The 20,132-nt window shown below is 46.1% G+C and overlaps 1 protein-coding gene across 1 annotated transcript; it reads right to left on the bottom strand.

Annotated features, from left to right (window-relative positions):
• Nucleotides 1-13,255: 13,255 nt before the first annotated feature.
• On the bottom strand, nucleotides 13,256-17,642 carry Rabif (RAB interacting factor). Its single transcript, XM_004670708.3, has 2 exons — nucleotides 17,485-17,642; nucleotides 13,256-13,887 (listed from the first exon to the last, which is right to left on the bottom strand). The coding sequence occupies exons 1-2, from the start codon at nucleotides 17,608-17,610 to the stop codon at nucleotides 13,642-13,644; spliced, it is 372 nt and encodes a 123-aa protein (XP_004670765.1). The 5' UTR covers nucleotides 17,611-17,642; the 3' UTR covers nucleotides 13,256-13,641.
• Between the last annotated feature and the right edge of the window lie 2,490 nt (nucleotides 17,643-20,132).

The raw sequence follows: 20,132 nt of genomic DNA, 5'->3' as shown, positions 1-20,132 counted from the left end.
TAGTCTCAGGGTGGCCTCGAACTCATGGCGGTTCTCCTACCTCTGCCTCCTGAGTGCTGGGATTAAAGGCGTGCGCCCCCACGCCTGGCTGTCTCTGGCTTTTCAATCTGCACTGCAATTAGCTACTATCTTGGTGTCCACGAGTCCCCCTGCTTCACGTACTCTTGTGATTACATCTTCAGCTGTGTTTCAGAGCAGGAACGTTGTGTCTTCTAATACCACAGCTGCCACATTTCAGCTTTCTGAGTCTTCAGAGGAAGGCCCATACAACAAACTAGGTAATATACCCAGTGCCCCAGGGAACTGATAATAGGGTAAAGCATAAACAAATCCAGGTTGCAAGAGGCAACAACCACGCTCACAGGTTCAGAACACAAGAAGCCTTCTGACCTTCAGACACATATTTTCCCCATCATATGATGACGGGTCCTTTCTTTCTCTCTAAGTGAGGCATGGTGGTTTTTAACACATTTATAATCCTAGCACTTGGGAGGCTGAGGCAGAAGGATCTTGGTCAGTCTGAACTACAGAAACCCTGTCTCAGAACAAAATGAAAAATAAAAAAGCATTTTCTTCAATTTGGGAGCCATATTGTGTGGCTATGTCTCTGCGATGTTTATTTATTTTATTTTATTTTATTTTATTTATTTTTGTGTGAAAGAGAAAGAGAGAGAGAGAATGGGCACAACAGGGTCTCTAGCCACTGCAAATAACTCCAGACACATGCACCACCTTGTGCATCTGGCTTATATGGGTCCTGGGAAATTGAACCTATGTCCTTAGGCTTTGCAGGCAAGTGCCTTAACTGTTGAACCATCTTTCCAGACCTTATTAATTAATTTATTTTTTATTTTTATTTTTATTTATTTATTTGAAAGCGACAGACAGAGAGAGAAAGAGGCATATAGAGAGAGAATGGACGCATCAGGACCTCCAGCCACAGCAAACAAACTCCAGATGCTTGCACCACCGTGTGCATCTGGCTTACATGGGTCCTGGGGAATCGAGCCTCGAACCGGGGTCCTTAGACTTCACAGGCAAGTGCTCAACTGCTAAACCATCTCTCCAGCTATTATTATTATTATTTATTTTTATTTTTGTTTTTTTGAGGTAGGGTCTCACTCTGGCCCAGGATGGCCTGGAATTCATTATGTAGTCTCAGGGTGGCCTTGACTCACAGCAATCCTCCTACCTTTGCCTCTGGAGTGCTGGGATTAAAAGCGTGTGTCACCACGCCCGGATAAGCACTATTTCTTCACAACACAGCAAGTGACAGGCTATGTACCTGCCATAGTGAGGGTCACACCTGACCATCTGATTGGAGGGCTCAAGGCAGGCACTGGTGAAGTCTGACAACAAGATCTGCTCATGGTGGGCCTTTTGAGATGAGGGTGTGTGAGTAGGTCACCACCAAGGGAAACTGGAGGTAGGGTAGAGCACCAGACTGGTCTGGAGCTCCATGAGGTCCACATTGAGGACACCATCAGATCCAGGGAGATGGTGATGAAGACAGGATCTGGACAAGGAGCCAGCCAAGGTTGGTGTAGGCTGGCCACTCAGTGTCCAGGTTGAGGCAGCAGACGTCATAATGGCCTTGTTGTCTACCATGAAGGCCCAGTCTGAGGGCACCAAGGTAGTGTAGGGATGAGGATGGCATTGTGAGATTCTACAACTGCTGCGGACACTTGCAGGACTGGGTAAACAGCAAATTCCAACTTGGACTTCTAGCCATGGTCAACAGGACACTCTGTCAACAGACATGCAAACACTGAGACAGTGCCACCCAAAGCTGTGCAAGGCCAGCAAGTCCTGCAGCCCAGGGGATTGGTCTGTCTAGAGTAAAAGACAACACTGCTAAGGATGTAGCTGGCATATCCCCGTCCCCACCCCTCCCCTCAGGGAGCTCTTTACTGTCTACATAGTGAATATCACCTAACTACAATTGCAGTCCCTTCTATGTAGGAAAGACTTTGAAGTACAATTATACTTCTGTATTTTATATGCAAAATTATTTGACAAGCCTATATGGCAAACTAATCAAGATATAGAAACTTCCAGCTGGCTTTGGTGGTGCAAGTCTTTAATCACAGCACTCAGGAGGCAGAGGTAGGAGGACTGATGTGAGTGTGAGACCAGCCTGGGACTACAGAGTGAGTTCCAGGTCAGTCTGGGCTAGAGTGAGACCGTACTTGGAAAACAAAACAAAACAAAACAAAAATAAAGATAAAGAAATTTTCATTGCCTCTCTCCCTAAAGTTCCTCATATTCTTTTTTTAAAGAAATTTATTTGTACACTATTAAACACACATACACTATTTATGACCCATACATACAAATACAAGAGACTTAGAGTTCTTTATTATTTTTTAAATTATGAATATTTTTATTTATTTATTTACTTGCAAGCAGAGAGAGAGAAGAAAGACAGAGAGAGAATGGACATGCCATTCCAGACACATGTGCCCCTTGTGCATTTGCCTGATGTAGGTCCTGGGGAATTGAACCTAGGTCCTTTGGCTTCACAGACAATTGCCTTCTCTCCAGCCCTTTTTATTATTATTATTTTTAATTTATTTTTTTAATTTTTTTAATTTTTTATTTATTTATTTGAGAGCGACAGACACAGAGAGAAAGACAGATAGAGGGAGAGAGAGAGAATGGGCGTGCCAGGGCTTCCAGCCACTGCAAATGAACTCCAGACGCGTGTGCCCCCTTGTGCATCTGGCTAACGTGGGACCTGGGGAACCGAGCCCTCGACCCGGGGTCCTTAGGCTTCACAGGCAAGCGCTTAACCGCTAAGCCATCTCTCCAGCCCTCTCCAGCCCTTTTTAAAAAAGTACTTTATTTTTATTTATTTAAAATGTACTTTATGGGACTGGAGAGATGGTTTAGTGATAAAGCGCTTGCCTGTGAAGCCTAAGGATACCTGTTAGAGGCTCGATTCTCCAGAACCCACATTTGCCAGGTGCACAAAGGGGCACACACGTCTTGAGTTCGTTTGCAGTGGCTGGAGGCCCTGACACACCCATTTCCCCCTCCACCTCGTTCTCTGTCTATCGCTCTCAAATAAATAAATAAAACTAAAAAAAATTTTTTTTAATATATTTTATTTATTTGAGAGAGAGAGATAGATACAGAAATAGGCAGGTAGAGAGAGAATAGGTATGCTAGGGCCTCCATCCACTGCAAACAAACTCCAGATGCGTACGACCCCTTGTGCATCTAGCTTACATCAGTCTGCTAAGCCATCTCTCCAGCCCCAATTTAGAGTTCTTTTGTTTGTTTGTTTTTTGAGGTAGGGTCTTGCTTCTAGCCCAGGTTAACCTGGAATTAATCTCAGATTGGCCTTGAACTCACAGGGATCCTTCTACCTGGTTTTTGTGTTTTTTTTTTTTTTTTTTTGGGGGGGGGTCTTTTTTGAGGTAGGGTTTCACTCTAGCCCAGAATGACCTGGAATTCACTCTGTAGTCCCAGGATCCATCTACCAGACGCATGCATAATGAAGTATAAGCAAAGTCCAAGCCTAGGAAAGGGGGTGCTTTGTTCACTTCATTCCCAAGTCCCCAGTCTACTGAAGGGGCTGTCTAGACAATACCGTAGAGCAGCAGAACCAGAGTACTGGCTCCTAGCTGGCCTCGCTCTCCCTGCCTTGGAATAGGATGAGTGAACTGGCAAAGTGGTTAAAAGCCAGGCAGAGAGCTGGGAGAGGTGGTGCACACCTTTAATCCCAGCACTCGGGAGGCAAAGGTAGGAGGACCGCCCTGAGTTCGAGGCCACCCTGAGACTACGTAGTGAATTCCAGGTCAGCCTGAGCTAGAGTGAGACCTAACTTCAGAAACAGAAGCTAGTCTCAGCCCAGACAGTACTGGCCAATGAGGAAGCTGCAATCCAACACTCAGGCAGAGCAGGTTACTCAGAACAGCAGCTCCCCCTAGGGGAAGCTGGGGGCAGAAAGGACAGAGGAATGGCATCAGGTACCAGCCTGTTCAGCTTCCTAAGCCAGGGAGGGAGGCTAAGGATGCAATCTATTGGTGAATTCCAGGTTAGCCTAAGCTATAGAGTGAGACCCTGCCTTGAAAACAAACAAACAAAAAAGATGAGAGAAAGGTAAAAACTGTCAAAAAACTGAGAAACTTCTGACCTACAAACCTCCAAATCTAAGTCTTATTAGGGAGCCTTTTTCAGTGGTGGCCAAGCAGAGACGTGTAGGAATGTTCCCGGCTCCAGCTGCCCAGACAGCACTATGCTGAAGAGCCCGAAGAACGGAAAGGCTAAGATTTCTGGGCTGAGGAGATGGCTCCGTGGTTAAAGGCGCTTGCTTGCAAAACCTGCTGGCCCCAGCTTGATTCTCCAGTAGCCATGTAAAGCCAGATGCATAAAGGGCTGCATGCATCTGGAGTTCCATTTCCAGTATCAAGAGGTCCTGGCATGCCCATATTCTCACTCTCTCCCCTTTCCCACCTTTAATCCCAGCACTCCAGAGGCTGAGGTAGGAGGATCATCATGAGTTTGAAGCCAGCCTGGGACTACAGAGTGAGTTCCAGGTCAGCCTGGGCTAGAGCGAGACCCCACTTCCATGGAAAAAAAAGAAAAGAAAACAAGCAAGCTTCAAGATCAGTGAGAGAGGCTCAAGTTAGAATGAGTGTTAGCAATGGAGCTAGACACTGTTCTGCTCAGACCATCACAGGTGAGCTATCTAAAAAATAACAAAACCCCAAACAAAGTCTCAATGGCCTCAAACTCATAGCAATCCTCCTACCTCTGCACCACCACACCCAGTTTTTTTGAGGTAGAGTCTCACTCTGGCCCAGGCTGACCTAGAATTATCTATGTAGTCTCAAGGTGGTCCTGAGCTGACTGGTCTGAAACCCCAAAGATTAGGCTCTCCTTCTACTTTGAGCATCTAACTTTACATGGATACTGAGGACTTTGCAAGTAAGTGTCTTTAACTGTTGAGCTCTCTCTCTAGCTGGGTGCTCTTTCATAGTCTTCCTACACTTAAAGCCAAAGACCTCCAGAATATACTTTTAAAAAGTTTTTATTTGTGTGTGTGAGGGAGAGAAAGAGAGAGAGAAGAGTACGCATGGGTGCACCAAGTCATCCTGCCACTGAGAACAAACTCCAGGTGCATGCACCACCTTGTGCATTTGGATTTCGCTTCACGTGGGTACTGGGGCATCGAACCCAGGCCGTGAGGCTTTACAAGCAAGCTCCTTTAGCTACTAAGCCTTAAGAAGGAAGTGGCAGCCGGGCATGATGGCGCACACCTTTAATCCCAGCACTCGGGAGGCAGAGGTAGGAGGATTGCCACAAGTTCTAGGCCACCCTGAGACTACACAGTGAATTCCAGGCCAGCTGGGGCCAGAGTGAAACCCTACCTTGAAAAACCAATAAATAAATAAATAAATAAATAAGTAGAAGGAATGCCTGAGTCTTCCAAAGCAGGAACTAGAGAAAGCTAAAACCAAGAGCCAAACCCCACTGCACAGTGTCTGTTTTGCTAGCAGGGGCAAGCTCAGAGCCTCACATTCCAGGACAGGCCCATCTGGAACTTCCAGCTTCAAGTACTGGGGCCCAGGAGAAGAGGTCTCTCATTGCCTCATGGCCGTGGCTCTTTATTCCTCCACATTCTGAAGGGGCAAAAGACTAAGTGTGGACTGAGGAAATTGCAGTCAGACTTCCTGAAGCTTGCCCACAATCTCCCATTTGGGGGAGATGTTTACCTACTCTAACCCGAATATTTACCACACTCAAGGATCATAGAGGTCAGAAGACCCACCCTACCTTTCACCTCTCCTCAGTGAGGTAAATCCTCAGCTGAGGACAACATAAACTCTCACCTTTTTTTTTTTTCTGAGATAGGGTCTCATTCCAGCCCGGGGTTGACCTGTAGTTCACTATGTAGTCTCAGGGTGGCCTTGAACTCATGGCGATCCTCCTACCTCTGCCTCCAGAGTGCTGGGATTAAAGGCCTATGCCACCACACTGGCTTCATCTCATTCTTCTCCCAACAGACATTCCAGAGGACCAGGGATTTTTGTTTTATTTTTAGACAAGTTCTTGCTATGTAGCCTAGGCTGGCCTTGAACTTGCTTTAGTTTCCCATCCCCCTGCCTCCAGAGCACAAGTATATACCAACATATCTGGCCTCATTTATTGTTTTGTCACTTAAATGAATACTTATGTTATCTTGGATAAGAAGCTCAGAGCAGAGATGACAAGTCACTAGAGAAACAATTCCTACATTACAGCTAAACGTCTCCTGTGCTCACTGCTGACTCCTTCTCCTTGTGGTGCACGTTACAGTAATTGCTATGCTCTTGCATTTAGTACTTATGTCAGACTCCTTCCAACTGGTGTTACCATTTCTCAAATCCTTCTAGAGATAGCCTGCATTTTCATCCAGTTCAGACTGGAACAAGTGTATCAGCATTCAGCCAGTCAGCCTCCAAAGTGTCACCAAATTGTGTAATATACTATTTCACTGCCAAGCATTTATGACAATGTGGGTGTGTTCGTTGGGTATATTTAGGTGTGTGCAATAATATAGGGATTAACTGATCTGAAAGTTTTTTGTTTTTTTTTTTCTGAGGTAGGCTCTCACTCTAGCCCAGGTTGATTTGGAATTCATTATTCAGTCTGGCCTTGAACTCACAGTAATCCTCCTACCTCTGCCTCCCAAGTGCTGGGGTTAAAGGTGTGAGCCACCATGTCCGGCGAAAGTTTTGTTTGTTTGTTTTTTTGTTTTTTTCAAGGCAGAGTCTCACTCTAGCTTAGGCTGACCTGTAATTCACTATGGAATTCACTATGTCTCAGGGTAGCCTCGAACTCACAGTGATCCTCCTACCTCTGCCTCCCAAGTGCTGGAATTAAAGGCGTGAGCCACCATGCCCAGCTGGGTGAAAATATTTTTATAAAAGTCAGGACCAGGGCTAGGGAGAGGACTCCCAGTAGGTAAAGTGTTTACCTAGCAAGTACAGCACCTGTGTTCAGACCCCTAGAACCCACTCAGCCCATGGAGACAGGAAAATCTGGAAAGCTTTTGGAGGACTGGAGAGATGGCATTTGCCTACAAAGCTTAAAGACCCTGGTTCAATTCCCTAGTACCCAAGTAAAGCCAGATGCACAGTGGCACATGCATCTGGAGTTCATTTACAGAAGCTTAAGGCCACTCTCTCTTGTCTCTTCTCTGATTGCAAATTAGAAATTAGAAATTAAAAAAAAAAAAAAAAGCTTGTGGGCCAGTCTGGCATTGACAGTAGAAAACAAGAGACCCTGCCTCAAATAAGGTAGAAAGGTTATCCTCTTGAGAGGAAATCAGGTAGCTTTGCTAGGCAGTTTAGGCTGACTGGGCCCTGAATGTAAAAAGCTGAAATGTCTGCCCTTGCAATCTTCACTTTCTTAAAAGTCAGAGAAGGATCTCACCTCTTATCTCTTGCCTAAAGGAGTTCCCTAGTCCTGTTTTTCCATGAACAACCAGAGCCCCGCCCTGGGAGAGAGGTCCATTTTCCTAGATTTAAATCTAACCCTGGTATTGCGGGTGGTCAAGCTCAGCCCCCAGAACTTGGCATCGTAGCCTACTTCTTCCTGAGCCTCTAGCTCAGACCAATTAGCTGTCTCTCAGGCTACCTGAGCCTGAAGGTAAAACCCACAATAAGGTTATATGTGGGCGCATGGCAGGGGATATGCTCTCTTGGCTGGCGGGCTGGTTCTTGATTCTGGTAAGCTTTGCCTGGTTCAGCCTGGCTGAGACAACTTCCCCCTCTCCCCGTGGTGGTTTGATTCAGGTGTCCCCATAAGTGTAGGTGTTCTGAATGCTAGGTTCCCAGCTGATGGAGATTTGGGAATTAGCACCTCTTGGAGGCAGTGTATTTGTTGGGGGTGGGCTTAAGGGTCTTATAGCCAGTGTCCCCTTGCCCGTGTTTGGCACACTCTCCTATTGACGTCCACCATCTGCTCATGTCATCATTTTCCCTGCCGTCGTGGAGCTTCCCCTAGAGTTTGTAAGCCAAAATAAACCTTTTTTTTCCCACAAGCTGCTCTTGGTTGGATGATCTCCGCCAGCAATGCGAACCTGACTGCAACACCCCCTCACTCCCACATGGGCTCTCTATCCCCTCCTTTCCCCACGTGGCAGGAGCTCTCTTCACTTTCTTTCTTTCTCTTAATGGTCTATGGATTTTAATTCTCTAAATTCGTAAGAGAATAATCTTGGGTACCCTAAATTTATTGGTACATTGGTGGATTGGCAAAGAATCCCAAAAATTCCCGTTTTACTCTGGCCTCCAAACACACGCCCAAGTGCACATGTGCACACCCACAGGAACACAAAGACAATGACAAAGTCAAGATCATTTGAAACATTTTCTTAAATTTTATTTGAGAGAGAGACAGAATGGGGGCACCAGGGCCTCTAGTCACTGCCAACAAACTTCAGACACATGCTCCACCTTCTGCATCTGGCTTACGTAGGTACCGGGGAATCAAAGCTGTATCTTTAGGCTTTACAGGCAAATGCCTTAACCACTAAGCCATCTCTCCAGCCCCATTTGGCTTTGCAGGCAAATAACATAACCACTAAGCCATCTCCCCAGCTCCATCTGTAACATTTTTTTTGTGTGTCAATTCAATATTGGTGACTGTAGGAAGTCATTAATGGGAAATTTGTGAATGTTCCACAAAGCTGTAATGCTACCTGTTTGGTTCACTTTAGAAAGGAGGAAACTTGCTAACCAGCTAATTGACTCAGATCAGTTTGAAAGGGCTGAACATTCCCACAGGCAGAAGGGACCTTCTACAAGGACAACAGTGTAGTGGTCTCAGGAAGTAAGCCTCAGAACCTTTTAAAGGGGCTTGGGAGGGATTCCATGGGTGACTGGGACCTGCTGTACACAGCTTTAATGGATGGAAATAGTCCTTGAGCACCTAGAGTAGAGCAAACACTATTCCCCAGGCACCAGGAGCTTTCGGAAAGAGTGTACCTGGTCAGGTACAGGGCCAAAAGGCATGAGCTCTGGCCAGAGCCAGCTATTCTGGACAAAGGCCTTCAGTATAACAAGTATGAAACTGGAATAACCAGTTAAGGGATCCCTTATCAGCTTGGTGTGGCCTTTAATCCTAGCACTCTGGAGACAGAGGTGAGACTGCTCTGAGTTCAAGGCCAGCTGGGACTACAGAGTGAGTTACAGGTCTGGGTTAGATTGAGCTAGCCAATGCAAACTCCAGATGCATGTGCTACCCTGTGCATCTCGTTTACCTGGGCACTGTGGAATCAAACCTGGGTCCTTTGCCTTTGCAGGCAAGTGCCTTAACGGGCAAGCCATCTCTCCAGCCCTGATCCTGTGTTTAAAAAAAAAAAAAGAAAAAGACTTGTTTCTACTGTTAACTGCATATGCCACTACACCTGGCTTATACTTGGTAATTCTTAAAAAGAAGCAGAAATGACCAATAAGTATATAAAATTTTCATTAGAAATAAAATAAGTGCAAAAGAATCCAGTGATACTGGTTATGTATTAAAGCAGCCTTTTTTTGTTGTTTGTTTGTTTGTTTTTCGAGGTAGGGTCTCACTGTAGCCCAGGCTGACCCGGAATTCACTTTCTCAGGATGGCTTGGAACTCAGGGCAATTCTCCTACCTCTGCCTCCCAAGTGCTGGGATTAAAAGCATGTGCCACCACATCCGGCAAAAGCAGTATTATTTTTGTTGTTCTGTTTTGCTTTTGCAAGGTAGAGTCTCACTCTAGCACAGGCTGACCAGGAACTCACTCTGTAGTTTCAGGCTGGTCTCAAATTCATGGCAATCCTCCTACCTCTACCTCCCAAGTGCTGGGATATTAAAGGTGTGCACCACTGCACCTGCCTAAAGCAGGAATTAAAAAAAAAATATTTATAGACAGAATGGGCACACCAGGGTCTCTGGCCACTGCAAATGAACTTCAGATGCATGCAACACCTTGTGCATCTGGCTTTACATGGGTACTGGAGAATTGAATCCAGGTCCTTAGGCTTTGTCAAGCACCTTAATCGCTGAGCCATCTCTCCAGCCTGCAATATATATATGGTTTTTTCGAGGTAGGGTCTTGCTCTATCTCAGGTTAACCCAGAATTCACTATGTAGTCTCAAGGTGGCTTCGAATTCATGGCCAACTTCCTACCTCTGCCTCCCAAGTGCTGGGATTAAAGGTGTGCGCCACCACGCCCAGCACCAGTTGTTTTTGAAGAACTTGTGCCCAAACAGCAAAGGATGACAACATGCCCACCCTGCAATCCCACTTCCCATGTGTTTGCCAATGTGGCTCCACATTTAGTTGCATCACTCTTTCTACGTAATTGTCAGCAACACAGCAGTGGACTATTGAAATCATGGCACAGTGTAATGGATAGGGTGGTGTACATGGATGGGTGTCTACCTACATGGAAGTTACTCACCCTGTTTTGTTAAATGATAACAGCCAGTTATAAAAGTACAATACGACAATGTTTTTAAAACCGTACATGGTTACATATACATCTAGAGAAATATTGAGGATATATATCACATTACTTCTGGCAAGCTCTGAATGGAAGTGTGAACTAATTAGAATGCTTAGCTTGAGCCAGGTGTGGCGGAAGACACCTTTAATTTCAGCACTTGGGAGGCAGAGCAGTAGGAAGATGGCTGTGAGTTCGAGGCCAGACTGAAACTACATAGTGAATTCCAGGTCAGCCTGGGTTAGAGCAAGACCCTACCTCAAAAAACCAAAAAATAGCCAGGTGTGGTGGCACATGCCTTTAATCTCAGCACTTGGGAGGCAGAGAAGTAGGATCGCCATGAATTCAAGGCCACCCTGAGACTACATAGTGAATTCTAGGTTAGTCTGAGCTAGAGTGAGACTCTACCTTGAAAAACAAACAACAAAGAAAAAACTACAACAAAATAAAGAAATCCAAAAAATAAATAGAATAAATGGCTTAGATCTGGCTTGTGACATGAGGGACCCTAGGTTCCTAGAGGCATCTACTGGGCTTTGTTCTTCCTGACCTGAGTGGACTGTCTCAGTTATTTCTTCTGCAAATGCCATAATCATGTGCACATGACTGTTTCTCTGGCAAACATGGTCTTTTAGTTTCTGCTGGAGCTCACCTAGACTCTGACTGGAGAAAGTAGTGACCTTTCTATGTGAACAGGTTGGTTGCAAAACTGTGCCCACGGCCTACACTTCAGTGGGGGAACCCTTAAAAAGTACTGAAGTGGCCAGGTATGATGGCACATTCTTTAATCCCAGCACTCGGAAGGCCAAGGTAGGAGGAACACTCTGAGTTTGAGGCCAACCTGAGACTACCTAGTAAATTCCAGGTCAGTTTGGGCTAGAGTGAGACTCTACCTCAACAAAAGGGGGATTCTGGAGATATGGCTTCGTGGTTAATATGTTTGCCTGCAAAGCCTTAAGAACCAGGTTTGATTCCCTAGAACCCACATAAGCCAGATGCACATGATGGTACATGCATCTGGAATTTGTTAGCAAACTGGAAGCCCTAGCATGCTCATTCTCTCTCTGTAATAAATAATAAAACAAAACAAAACAAAAAGTACTAAAGTAAAAAGTAACCAGAAAACAGATGGAAGAAACTTTTTTGAGACAAGGTCTCATGTAGCCCAGGCTGGCCTTAAACTCTCAATGTAGCTGGGGATGGCCTTAAACTCCTGATCTTCCTGCCTCTACCTCCAAAGAGTACTAGGATTATGGGCAATAATAAGGTCTCTATTTAGCCCATATTTCAATTTTAGGCTTCTAGAAGGGAAGATGAGAGGGTATCTGAAACCTGGTTATACAGATTTCTTCTAAGACACTGAGTTATTTTAGGAGACAGAATAACTTGAAATCATGTTGAAGACTGTATGTTTGCTAATACTGAAAGCTACAAGCCAGGTATAGTGCAGCACACCTTTACTCTCAGCATGAGGGAGGCCAGTGAGTTGAAGGTCACCCTGAGACTACATAGTAAATACCAGGTCAGCCTGGGCTAGAGTGAAACCCTATCCCAAAAAAACAAAACAAAAACAAAAACAAAAGGTTACAGTAACCCTGTAACAATAGAAAGAGGCATTTCAGTTTCTGGGTTGGTATAAAGTCCAAGTGAATTCATACTCTGAGGATCATGCCTCCTATATCAAAAGACACTATCCACTGAAGTAGTACTTTCTAAGAGCCAAGGGGTCTCTGACTTGAATAGTGCCTGGTTGTTTTCCTTGGGGCTCACCATATGATACTCAATGTATAGGCTGTTGCAATGGGAAGATAATAAAAAGAGAAGCCACGCCAAGATTTGGAGGGGACAGAGTAAAACCTAGTATGGTATGTGATTAATGTAAAACACAAGATTTGTAGGGAAGGAGGGCCACAGTCACCTTCACAATAAAAGGCTGATCTCAATCCAGAGCACAGGCTCCAACATGGTATCTGAGTTGTGTCTAAAGTAATGTGTTTCTGATTATTGGCTTAAGTAATGAAGTTTGTAAATGTTTTACTTTTCTTTTTGTATTTTTGAGGTAGGGTCTCACTCTAGCTCAGGCTGACCTGAAATTCACTATGTAGTCTCAGGGTGGCCTGTAACTCATGGCGATCCTCCTACCTCTGCCTCCCCGGTGCTGGGATTAAAGGTGTGTGCCACCACACCCGACTGTTTTACTTTTCTTAAAAAATATTATTTATTTATTTCTGAGAGAGGGAGAATAGGCGCCCCATGGCTTCTAACTGCTGCAAACGAACTCCAGATGAATGTGGTACTCTGCATCTGGCCCCATGTGGGCACTAGGGAATCGAACCTGGGTCATTAGGCTTTGTAGGCAAGCACCTTAATTGCTGAGCCATTGCTCCAGCCCAGTAAATGTTTTACTTTTAGAGAGAGCAAATTAATAAGTAGGTTAGCCATAGAACAAAATCACTGATACTCATGTGTTTTTGTTTTTCTGAGGTAGGGTTTCACTCTAGCCCAGGCTGACCTAAATTCACTATGTAATCTCAGGGTGGCCTCGAATTCACAATGATCCTACCTCTGCCTCCTGAGTGCTCGGATTAAAGTCATGCGGCACCACACCCAGCTTGTTTTGTTTTTGAGACAACATGTCATGTAGCCCAGGCTGGCCTCAAACTCTTTAGGTAACCAAGGTTGGCCTTGAACCCCAGATATCACTAGTGCTGGGGCTACAGGCATGCACCACCACACCTGGCCTTGCATGCGGTCTTGAGCAAGAGAAAAAGGGTAGAGTCAACCATCAGCACATAAACTGCTTTACTCACGTGTCATTGTGGCTAAAAAGTTGAATTCTACTCTTAGCAAGAAAAAAGAATGTTCTGGTAAAACAGCCTAGGTGGAATAGCAGGGATGAGACAACATGAGGAGGCACTACTGTGTCCCCAAACAGAAAAGAGGAGGGTAGGGTATCACGTGTTGTGATGTAAAATGGAGTAAGCAGGAGGCAAGTGTTGAGGCTTGAGGAGGCAGGACTGGCCCTGTGCCAGTTCGAGGGCACATGCTGATGCGCATCACTTACAACAGCACACAGAAGACTGACAGCACAACAGTGACACCAGATTCAAGCTTGGTTCTTGTCAGGGAAGCTTTTATAGCTGGGGGTGAGGCTGAGTTCCTGTCTCTCCGTCACTCATGGGACACTCGATCCAAGGCCACATAGAAACTGTTCTTGTCATCTAGGCAATGCCAGCCAATGGGTCCAATTTCACAGTCTGCACAGACCAGAAACTTGATGTTGCCCACATCCTTGGTGAAGCCCACGTTCTCGAAGGTGAACATGTCATTAACCAGCCAGTGTTCCTGAAGGAGTTCGCCATCAGGATTGCTGCCATCAGCCAGAGCTGGCTTCTTTCTCATGGAGGGGAGGAAAAGCTGTGGTGGAAGAGAACATGAGGAATGTCAAGCCTGAGCTGGCTTTGATCTATTCTATCATTGCTGTGAACCTTTATTTTCCTCTAGAAAGATTTGTATGTTCATAAAGGGTCATATATAAGTAGGACATTTTTTGGGGGGAGGGGTTTTGTGGTAGGGTCTCACACTAGTCAAGACTGACCTGGAATTTACTCAGTAGTCTCTGGCTGGCCTCAAACTCACTGTTATCCTCTTAACTCTGACTCCCAAGTGCTGGGATTATAGGCGTGTGCCACCACACCTGATACATACATACATACATACATACATACATGGTGTGGAGTAGGTGGCAGACCAACTTATCCTAGTGGAGGACAAGATACAGAGGACAGGGCTGGAGAGATGCCTTAGGGCTAAGGTACTGCAAAGCCTAAGGACTTGGGTTCAGTTCTTTAGTAGCTACGTAAAGCCAGATGCATAAGGTGGTGCATGCATCTGGAGTTCATTTGCAGTAGCAAGAGGCTCTGACACAGCAGCCATTATCTCTCTCTCTCTCTGTGCCTCTTTCTCTCACTCTCAAATAAATGAAATAGTTAAGAAGAAGAAAAAGCAGGGCAGCAGTAGTAACAGGGGAGGATACGCCCCCAAGCACCTGTGCTCACAATGACCCACTTCTTCCAATCAGGTCCCACTCTATGCCTCCTCATACTTTAACTGACCTTCTGAATCCATCAATGAGTTTGACTGTTCTATCCTCTAAGCTCTCTCCCCAACCCCCCACCACAACTCTTTACTTATTAGAGAGAGAGAGTGGGGGGAAGGGAGAGGGAGAGAGAGAGAAAGATAGAATGGGCACCCCAGGGTCTCCAGCTGCTGCAAATGAACTCCAGACAAATGCGTTACCTTGTGCATCTGCTTATGTGGGTCCTGGTGATTCGAACCTGGGTCCTTTGGCTTTGCAGATAAGTGCCTTAACAACTAAGCCATCTCTTCAGTCCCTAAGCTTTTATCCTCTCTGAAAATGCCCTCACACAGAGCTCCAGTGGTGCAGATTAGATGGAGTACTTAAATGAAAATACCCTCACAGAACAACCAGAGGTGCCCCTAGTAATATTCTAGGCATCTCTCAATTTCCTCAAGCTGAGAATATTAACCATCACCACAGTAGAGAATCAGAACACTACTTAGAGAGGTGAGATGCATCATGGATTTCATTTGTGATTTTTTTGAAGTAGGATCTTGCTCTAGCCCAGGCTGACCTGGAAATCACTATGAAGTCTCAGGATGGCCTCAAACTCACAGTGATCCTTCTACCTCTGTGTCCCAGTGATGCTGGGACTAAAGGCATGCACCACCATACCCAGCTAACCACTTAAAAAAAAAATTTTTTTTTTGAGGCAAGCCCAACAGACTTGCCTTTTAAAATTAAAAAATATATATATATATATTGTGAGAGAAAGAGAATTGGCATCTCCAGCCACTGTAATTGAACTCCAGAAGCATGCCACCTTGTGTACATGTGTTACCTGTAACATATGTTAACTTGTGCATCTGGCTTAGTTGGGATCTAGGGAGTCAAACATGGGTCCTCAAGCTTCCTAAGCAGGCTTAAGAAGTACCTTAAATGCTAAGCCATCTCTACAGCCCCAAACCACTTTTTTTTTTTTTGGCTTTCTGAGGTAGGGTCTCACTCTAGCCCAGGCTGACCTGGAATTCACTATGTAGTCTCAGGGTGGCCTTGAACGCACAGCAATCCTCCTACCTCTGCCTCCCAAGTGCTGGGATTAAAGGCGTGTAACACCATGCCCACCCTCAAACCACTTTTTTTTTTTCAAAATTTTTTTATTAACAACTTCCATGATTATAAAAACTAACCCATGATAATACCTTCCTTCTCCCACTTTCCCCTTTGAATCGCCATTCTCCATCATATCTCCTCCCCCTCTCAATTAGTCTCTCTTATTTTGATGTCATCATCTTTTCCTCCTATTATGATGGTCTTGTGTAGGTAGTGTCCAGCACTGTGAGGCCATGGATATCCAGGCCATTTTGTGTCTGGGGGGGAGCATCAAACCACTTTTAAGTGTAGAGTACAGTAGCAATAAGTATGCTCATATGATTGTGCTAATTTTTTAAAAAAGTTATTTATTTATTTAAGCAAGAGAAAGAAAGAGGCAGACACAGAGAGAGGACAGGCGGGCCAGGGCCTTCAGCTGCTGCAAATGAACTCCAGAAGCCTGTGCGCTACCTTGTACATCTGCCTTACGTAGGTCCTGGGCATTGAACCTGGGTCCTTTGGCTTTGCAGGCAAGTGTCTTAACAGCTAAGCCATTCATTCCTCCAGCACTGAATTTCTATCAGTTTACCAAAATAGACAACATGGCAAACGGACACAAGAACTAAATATTTTCAAACTCTTCTCAATTTCATCACCTTCACTTTTTCAAAATGAACAACGTGAAGTTCATGGGGGTTAAATAACTTCCAGGCTGGAGAGACGGCTTAGCACATGCATCTTAGCAGCTAAGGTACTTGCCTGCAAAGCCTAAGGACCCATGTTTGACTCTCCAGATCCCAAGTTAGCCAGACACACAAAGGTGAGGCAAGGGCAAGGTTGCACATGCCCACTAGGTGGGGTAAGTATCTGGGGTTCGGTATCAGTGGCTGAGGCCAATTTTCTGTCTCTCTAAAAGTAAAAATAAACTTAAAATAACTCTTCCAGTGTTAATATGGGTTAGGATTCCGTTCCATATGGTTTAATCCCAAGAGCCATGTTCTTCCCACCCCTCCATGATGCCACTAATTTGGTAAAACAAATGGAGAACCTGAGTCCCAGACCCTGGAAGTCCACTAGAGCTCCACCTGTGTTGTGAACAGAAAGTCATCAAAACCCACAGAATGGCCCCGCGTGGTGGCGCACACCTTTAATCTCAGTATTCGGGGAGGCAAAGGTAGGAGGATCAAATCGCAGTAAGTTCGAGGCCAGCTTGAGACTACTCGTGAATTCCAGGTCAGCCTGGGCTATAGGGAAACCCTACCTCGAACGCCCCCCACCCGCCAAAAAAAATTGTCTTCCTCCGAAATTTCTTTCCAGAACCTCAGATACGTCTCGCATAGAAGTCTTTGTGAGAACGCTGGCTTGGGGAAACTCGACACCGAAGTTTCTGCGGCAGCTCTGCGCAGCATACAGGAGCGTGTCACAAATGAGACTCGGAGGGCCTGGACGGGCGGGCGCGGGTCGCACGGGGACAGGAAAAGTGACTTTCAGGCCTGGGGGTGGGGGCGAGTGGTGGCTGGAAGATGCACCTGCAGAGTCCGGCAGGCCGGCCAGAGCTCTGGGCTGGACCCCACCCCGAGGACGCGCACGCGGAAACCAGCTCCAGGGCCGGGGCGTGCATGGCTAGGGCTGGGAGCAAGGCCCGGGGAGATGGCCAGCCTGGGGCGGTCTCTCCGGGTAGGTCTGGACCGTAAGACCTCTAGGACCGTACCGCTCCCATCCTCCCACCCACGGTCGCGAGGCGAGGCGAGGCGGGGCGGGAGCTACCGGGCGAGCGCGGAGGGGCGCGGTGTCCCGCCGCCCGGGCCCCGGGGACCAGCGCGCGTGTCCGGCCTCCCTACCTGTCGGCGCGAGAAGACAGCCGTTCCCGGCTGCAGCACCCGGGAGCCACAGCGCTGGCACAGCACCGCCTTCCGGTTTCGGCCCTCGGCTGACACTAGCTCGCTCAGCTGCTCCACTGGTTCCATCGCCGCACCGCCGCCTGGCCACGGCCGCTCCCGCGCACGCGCGCCCGGACGCGCTCACCCCGAACTGCGCGGGCGCGGCCCGGCTGGGGCGGGGCGCCGGTGCACCACCACCGCCCGCTTCTGCGCAGGCGCCGGGCTCAGCTGCGCAGGCGCCCGCGCTCACTCGCCGCCCAGTTGTTGTGTCAGCCCGGTTTTGTGACAGGGTCGTGTTCTGGGATCAGTGACTAGTCCTTTCTCTGCATACACACCTGGTCACCGTGCTTAACATATGAAGACCTGGGCAAATCACCAAGGGGCACCGTACCATTGAGTTCGCCGAGATTTCAATGGCTTCATGGGCGCGTGGTAGTATTAGGGTGAGGTGGAGGGAAACCTGGGTTTGACTATGCCCCAGCAAATTTTAGCTACATTCGCCTCTTCTGTAAGAAGAGTAGTGTGGAGCTCGAGACTTGGCTTAGCGGTTAAGGCATTTGCCCGCGAAGCCAAAGGACCCAGGTTCGATTCTCCAAAACCCACGTAAACCAGATGAACAAAGTGGTGCATGGGTCTGAGGTTTGTTTGCAGCAGCTGAAGGCCTTGGTGACGCCCGTTCTCTCCCCATCTCAAAATAAAAAAAAATTATAAAATTAAAAAAGACTAGTGTAGCCATGTGTGGTGGCGCACGCACTTGGGAGGCAGAGGTAGAGGATCGCCATGAGTTCAAGGCCACCCTGAGACTACATAATGAATTCCAGGTCAGCTCAGCCTGAACTAGAGTGAGACCCTACTTAAAAAAAAAAAAAAAAGGAAAAAAATCTTTGCCAGCTATATATCTGATAGAGGATTATCTAGGATATAATATACAAAGAACTTAAAAAGTTAACTAATAAGGAATCAAATAAGCCAATCAAAAAATGGGCTATGGCCGGGCGTGGTGGCGCACGCCTTTAATCCCAGCACTTGGGAGGCAGAGGTAGGAGGATCGCCGTGAGTTCGAGGCCACCCTGAGACTACATAGTGAATTCCAGGTCAGCCTGGGCTAGAGTGAGACCCTACCTCAAAAAAACAAACAAACAAAAATGGGCTATGGAGCTAAATAGAAAGTTCTCAAAGAAAGAAATACGAATGGCATATAAGCATCTAAAAAAATGTTCTATGTCACTAGTCATCAGGGAAATGCAGATTAAAACTATATTGAGATTCCATCTCACTCCTGTCAGATTGGCCACCATCATGAAAACAAATGATTATATGTTGGCGGAGATGTGGAAAAAGAGGAACCCTTCTGCACTGTTGGTGGGAATGCAATCTGGTCCAGCCATTGTGGAAATCAGTGTGGAGGTTCCTAAAACAGCTAAAGATTGATCTACCATATGACCCAGCTATAGCACTCCTAGGCATATATCTTAAGGACTCATCTCAACCATGCTTATTGCTGAACCATGTTTATTGCTGCTCAATTTATAATAGCTGGGAAATGGAACCAGCCTAGATGTCCCTCAACTGATGAGTGGATAATGAAGATACGGTACATTTATACAATGGAGTTCTACTCAGAGGTAAAGAAAAATGAAGTTATGAAATTTGCAGAAAAATGGAGGGATCTGGAAAGGATTATAGTAAGTGAGGTAACCCAGGCCCAGAAAGCCAAGCACCGCATGTTCTCCCTCATATGTGGATCCTAGCTACAGATGATTGGGCTTCTGCGTGAGAATGAAAATTCTTAGTAGCAGAGGCCAGTAAGTTAAAAAGGAGATATAAAGGGAAGAGAAAGGAAGGGAGGAGGATACTTAATAAGTTGGTATTGTATATATGTAAGTAGAATGATTGAGATGGGGAGGGGATATGATGGAGAATGGAATTTCAAAGGAAAAGTGGGGGGGTTATTACCATGGGATATTTTTTATAATCATGGAAAATGTTAATAAAAATTTGAGAAAAAAGAAAAACAAACTAGTGTATACACTTTTGGTATTGGAAAACGTTGCTTTTTAAGTTTTAATTCTAGTCTCTGATACTTACAAAGCATTAATGTTTTTTCTACTTTTTGAGGCAAGGTCTCACTGTAGCCCAGGTTTATCTTGAATTTATTCTGTAGTCCCAGGTTGGCCTTGAACTCACAGCACTCCCACTTCCCAAGTCCTGGGATTAAAGGTGCACCACCACGCCCCATTAATGCTTTTGTTCCTTTTTTTTTTTTTTCCTTGAGGTAGGGTCTCGCTTTAGCCCAGGCTGACCTGGAATGCATTATGTAATCCCAGGGTGGCCTTGAATTCATGGCAACCCTCCTACCTCTGCCTCCTGAGTGCTAGGATTAAAGGAGTGGGCTACCACGCTGAGCCCATTACTGTTTTTGGAAACTGGGTAAGTCATGTATTCATACGTGCACTCTTGATATCTTTTAAAAACAATATTTATTTGAGGGAGGGAGGGGGCAGATAGAATGGGTATGTCAGGGCCTCCAGCCACTGCAAACAAACTCCAGATGCAAGTACCACCTTGTGTGCATCTGGCCTAGGTACTAGGGAATCAAACCTGGCTTA

The sequence above is a fragment of the Jaculus jaculus genome, chromosome 1, assembly GCF_020740685.1.
Source record: "Jaculus jaculus isolate mJacJac1 chromosome 1, mJacJac1.mat.Y.cur, whole genome shotgun sequence".
Lineage (NCBI taxonomy): Eukaryota > Metazoa > Chordata > Mammalia > Rodentia > Dipodidae > Jaculus > Jaculus jaculus.
This window is presented reverse-complemented; position numbering and strand designations above follow the sequence as displayed.

Bases quoted from the DNA above. Each gene is read 5' to 3' on its own strand.
- Rabif (XM_004670708.3), bottom strand. From the start codon at position 17,610: ATGGAACCAGTGGAGCAGCTGAGCGAGCTAGTGTCAGCCGAGGGCCGA. The intron at 13,888-17,484 runs GTAGGGAGGCCG...CTTCCACCACAG, and splicing joins CTGTCTTCTCGCGCCGACAG to CTTTTCCTCCCCTCCATGAG.